Raw genomic sequence first — 5,471 nt, 5'->3', positions numbered from 1 at the left:
GCTCGGTGCTTTGTGACCACCTAGAGGGGTGGGATAGGGAGGGTGGGAGGGAGGGAGACGCAAGAGGGAAGAGATATGGGAACATATGTACATGTATAACTGATTCACTTTGTTGTAAAGCAGAAACTAACACACCATTGTAAAACAGTTATACTCCAATAAAGATGTTAAAATAAATAAAGAAATAAAGAAATAAAAAGAGGAAGTCTTGCACAGACCAAAGATGAAAATAAATTCAGAACTGAAACTCAAACCTCTGTGCCTAGAGAACAGATAGGAATATTGATAAAATTCTGTTTGAGAAAACACATGGGGAAAAAGTGTCTCTCATACACCACTGCTGTCAGTATGAACTGTCATATTCATTTAAGTAAGCAATTTAGTAATTATAAATAAATATATAAATAAAGCACATAGCCTATGATCCAAAATTTTCATCTGTAGGAATCTAAAATCAAAGTGTGTCTGGAACAGTTAGCACTCAGTGAATGTTCTTTCTTATTATAAAGGTGATAATCATAGGGAGAGATAATATATTATGCAATAAATTCCTACAGCCAAATTCAGCTTCCACCTCTGCTTCTTTTTGGAAAAAAATAAGACAGTGTTCATATCATATATATGGTATGATAATGAAATTTCTGCTCTTTCAATCTTTGCAAGCTGCATAAAGTGGAAAGCAAAATTCTCTCCTAAAATAGAAGGTCATTTCTAGAGATGCTGAGCATATACTAAAAGAAGAGATAAAGAGTGTCATGTAGAGTTCCAGCCTCTTGATAAAAGGGATACAGTGAGATAGGACTGGGGAAGAGGGCAGGGGTGTAGGAAACAGAGCTTGAGTCTCAGCCCAACCCCATGAGGCTGCAAAAAATGCCAAGAAATATTCACAGTGACTAACGCCTGAAGCCTCATAAAAATCAGCAGTGACTATGCAGCCACTGACAAACTCAGTCACTACTGACAGAAGTGCCTTAAAGAACATATATCTGGGGCTTCCCTGGTGGCGCAGTGGTTGAGAGTCCGCCTGCCGATGCAGGGGACGCGGGTTCGTGCCCCGGTCCGGGAAGATCCCACATGCCGCGGAGCGGCTTGGGCCCGTGAGCCATGGCCGCTGAGCCTGCGCGTCCGGAGCCTGTGCTCTGCAACGGGAGAGGCCACAACAGTGAGAGGCCCGCGTATTGCAAAAAAAAAAAAAAGAACCTATATCTGTTTTTCCTTTAATTCTTTCTCCAATGGTGATTCCCTTTATATGTGGCATTATTGTTTGTAAACACTGCACTTTGTTCTTCAAATAAAGAGCTGTATCAATACAAAAAAAGCCCAAGGAGAGGAATATCACATCAGTCTGTATCTTCCAATGCATCATACCCAGGCCTTTCAGCCCATGAAGACATACCCTGAAGTCAACTTGCCCAAGTTGCAGGAAAAGGACCAAGCAAAGAGAAATAGCTTCTGAAATCCACCCAATAACCCAAAGTGTGATACAGGACAGGATGCTCTTTTCATTGACACTCCTCTGGAGCTGGTCCTCTGGAAGCAGGGAGTATCTGTCAGCCCACCTGCCACTACCCCCCAGATTCCACCCTCCCTCCTATCCTGTATGGTGAGATGTGGTGGGGAGACAGGGATTGTGACATAAGCAAATGGCCTGGAACTGATCTATGTAAATGCCAGCCCATGAGCTTCCTAGCAGGGACACCGCCTGTGAAGGCCTCACAACAGCCAACCTCTCGCAACCTCCAAGCTAACTGCCTCATTCGGGGGAGGAGGGCCCCCTCCACGGAAGAGCGGAAGGCAGGACCCTGGTAGAGGAGGCGCCAGGAGCTCCAGGGAGCGGGTGGCAATCATGTAGGCGCCATGGAGACTGCCATGTGTGTCTGCTCTCCATGTTGTACATGGCAGAGGTGCTGTCCCCGCTCATGCTCCTGTCTGTGCTGCAAGTTCCTCTTCACCTCGGAGCGGAACTGCACCTGCTTCCCCTGCCCTTACAAGGATGGGCGCAACTGCCAGTGTTGTCACTGCACCTGCTCCGAGAGCCCCAACTGTCACTGGTGCTGCTGCTCCTGGGCCAATGACCCCGACTGTAAGTGCTGCTGCACTGCCAGCAGCAACCTCGAGTGCCACTACTACGAGAGCCGCTGCTGCCGCAATGCCACCATCACGTTCCGCAGGGGCCGCCTCCAGAGCATCCGTACCTCGTAAGTGCCGCGCACCCGACGCGGGCCTCCGGGGCTCAGGAAAACTGGGGGGGCCCTGCCAGCTGTGGGGACAGGGCAGGTCAGCAGCCCCGCCCCAATTCCACCTCTTTATCTGAAAAAGGGAGGCCAAGAACTTGGAAGCAATTAACTCTAGTTACAATATGTCTTGGTACAAATATCTTACATAGTCATTGTATGGTGAGAGTTGGTAACTAGACATCGTGATGATCATTTTGAAATGTATAGAAATAGCAACTGACTATGTTGTGTAACAGGAACTAACATAGTGTTGTAGGTCAATTGCTCTTCAAAAACAAACAGACTCATAGGAAAAGATCAGATGTGTGATTACCAGAGGCAGGGGCTAGGGGTGGGGCATTGGATGAGGGCAGCCCAAAGGTACAGACTTCCAGTTATGATAGACAGGTTACTAGGGATGTAACGTACAACAGGATATATATAGTGAACGCTGCTGTCAGTTACGTATGAAAGTTAAGAGAATAAATCCTGAGTTCTTAGCGCAAGAAAAATTTTTTTAATTTTTTATTTTTTTCTATTTCTTTAATTTTGTATCTGTACGAGATGATGGATGTTCATTAACTTACTGTGATAATCACTGCGTGGTATTTGTAAATCAAATCATTATGTTGTACACCTTAAACTTATACAGTGCTATATGTCAATTATATCTCAAAACTAGAAGAAAAAAGAGCTAAAAAATACTATAAAGTCTGTTTTGCACTTAATGTAACAGTAAAAATATATTTTCAATGGTGTTATTATTTTAAATATTTTTTGTGTTTCAAAATGTAGCAATAAAATTTACCTCAACTGCAAAAAAAAACAACACTTGGTAGCAATTAAGTGTACGTGTCCTAAACAGTCACTAATCAGTATAGACCTGAGTTCCAAATCCAAGCTCCCCCAGCTGTGTGAGTGAGTGCTGAGCTCTCCTGAACCCCACCACTCTCACCTCTACAAAATACTAATAGCTAATACTTAGTGCGTAAGCAACTTGCCGGGAACCACGTGCGTGACCCCAGGTAACCCCTACCTCATGCCCATCACGCCAGTGAAGAAACTGAGCATTTGAGAGGTTGAGTGGCCCAAGATCACACAACTAGTAAGATGCAGTCAGAATTTGAACCCAGAGTCTGTGTGCTTAAATTAAAATGCTGTCCTGCAAAATGGAGAGTATGGTACCTGCAATGGTTCAGGGGGTTAATATTGCTTTGAAATCTGTTATGTGATATAAAAATATAAATTGCTCTTCCTCCTCTGAACCCTTGATATCTGCAACACTCACTGGAAAAGCAGTAACTTCCACAGGCCGCTTTCGACCCCTATGGCCTGTGTAAGTACCCCAGGTGGCCATGAACTCCTGCCAGCCTCTCTTTGTTCCTACCCAGAATTCACGGCACTGAGGGTCTCAATTTCTCACTTAGGGCATTAACCCTCTGTGTCAGGCACTGCATAGCCTCTTCCTGCCCTGACCAAGGCGGTCTCTTTATATCACACACGAGGGGCGTCTGGAGTAGCAGAGGCAGACTTCTTAGAGGGGAAAGACCAAAACTCAGCACTCTAAGATGACAGCACTTGGAGAGGCAGAAAGATGAGAGGCAGGTTGGAAGCCTTTCAAGGCTGGAAAGACAATTCTGTGAGCAAAGGTTCAGTGAATTCAGGGAAAGAATATGATCTCTCTCACAGTTCAGCACTTTGTAGCTGGTTAATAAAAATTACTCTCAGCTCATGGACCTCGCGTGGTGTTTGCATGAACAGAGAACCCAGGGGTTCTGATGCAAGTGCAGAAGTTCTAAGGTGCAGAAAGTAACTCTCACACCCCTCTCTCCTCTCAACTGCCCCATTTTCTGCACATCAGCAATGAAGAGTCACCAAGCCCATTTCAACAGGGGAAGGATGACACTGGTGCTTTGGAGACGCTTAGACCAGCAGCTCCCAAACCTTGTTTTGCATTAGAATCACCTAGGGATCTTTAAAAACTACTGATGCCTGGCCCCTGCCCTGACACATTCTGATTTCATTGGCTTCAGGTATGTCCTGGGCGTCAGAATTTTTAAAAACTCTCCTGCCCCCAGGTGACGCTAAAGTGCAGAATGGCCTGGAGGGAACAAGAAGGGAAGCCAGGAGACTCGCCAGGTGATATATGGGAACCCAAGTACAAGGGGAACAGGCCTAAATTTGGGAGGAGGCCGCCACTGTCCAGAGGAACAGAGGCCAGTTATCTCAACAAAAAGACAAGGCTGCTGGGATTGGTGATGGTTTTGGCATGGAATCATGACCACTGAATGCCCAAGTCCAAGCCTGAGGCTTTCTGATGATGGTCAGAGATGCTATTGCAAGTGTCAGGGGGTTGGCGCTGGGTACACTGAGGCTTATCTTCCACCTGGCCTCTCTCCTGGTGTCTGGACCCCAGCCTCCCCTGTTTCTCATCACCGCTTCCTGCTCAGCATCTTCCTCCTCCTGCCGCACTCTGATCTCACTCATCTGTCTTTGCCTTTACTCATCCCTTTTCCTCACTTCCTTTTTCACCTTCACCCCAACTCCCTGGGCCATTAACACCTGTCTCTTCTCCCTGTTCCCTCTTTCTCTTTCCCCAGCACCCTCCTCGCTCCCTCCTTCTTTCATCTCTCATGCTGTCTCCCTTTACACTACACACTGATTCTCAGAGTCCCACCTTATCAAGCTAGAGAAGTCCACCCAGCTGTCACGTATACATCTGCCCTCCCCCTCCAGATGATCCCTTCAAAGCTGGAGCAGGAGAAAGCAGAGAGGCTGGGAATGCAGAGAAGGAACAAAGCCGAGAACATGGAGTCTGGCAGGCTTGGACATCAGCATCCAAATCTCTAAGGGATGAGCTTTCCAGGTGCCTGAGTCTCCATAACGGGCACTGTCTCCATGGTGCCACTCCCTTCCAACATGCTTGAGTATCACCCTTGACTGCCTGGGCTCTGAGACCTGGGTCCCTGGCCAAGAGAATGGGGAAGGATCCAGGGGCACATGGGGACTGCAAGAAGGCAAAAGACAGCACAGGCACAATGTCAAACTCAACCCCTAGACATCACTAATACAAACAGAGAAGAAGGGATAGGAATAGTCACAAAATCAGTATGTGTTTTTTTTTTTACATCTTTATTGGAGTATAATTGCTTTACAATGGTGTGTTAGTTTCTGCTGTATAACAAAGTGAATCAGCTATACGTATAAATATATCCCCATATCTCCTCCCTCTTGCATCTCCCTCCCTCCCTCCCT

The 5,471-nt window shown here is 46.4% G+C and overlaps 1 protein-coding gene across 1 annotated transcript in view; it reads left to right on the top strand.

The window, feature by feature from the left end:
- Positions 1-1,857: 1,857 nt before the first annotated feature.
- The window catches only part of TRIM42 (tripartite motif containing 42), a 30,170-nt gene continuing 26,556 nt past the window's right edge, over positions 1,858-5,471 (top strand). The window contains exon 1 of the mRNA XM_024131906.1: positions 1,858-2,198. Coding sequence (XP_023987674.1) covers positions 1,858-2,198 — 341 coding nt within the window. The remainder of the gene's footprint in view (positions 2,199-5,471) is intronic.

Source organism: Physeter macrocephalus, chromosome 1, assembly GCF_002837175.3.
Source record: "Physeter macrocephalus isolate SW-GA chromosome 1, ASM283717v5, whole genome shotgun sequence".
NCBI classification, from domain to species: domain Eukaryota; kingdom Metazoa; phylum Chordata; class Mammalia; order Artiodactyla; family Physeteridae; genus Physeter; species Physeter macrocephalus.
This window is presented reverse-complemented; position numbering and strand designations above follow the sequence as displayed.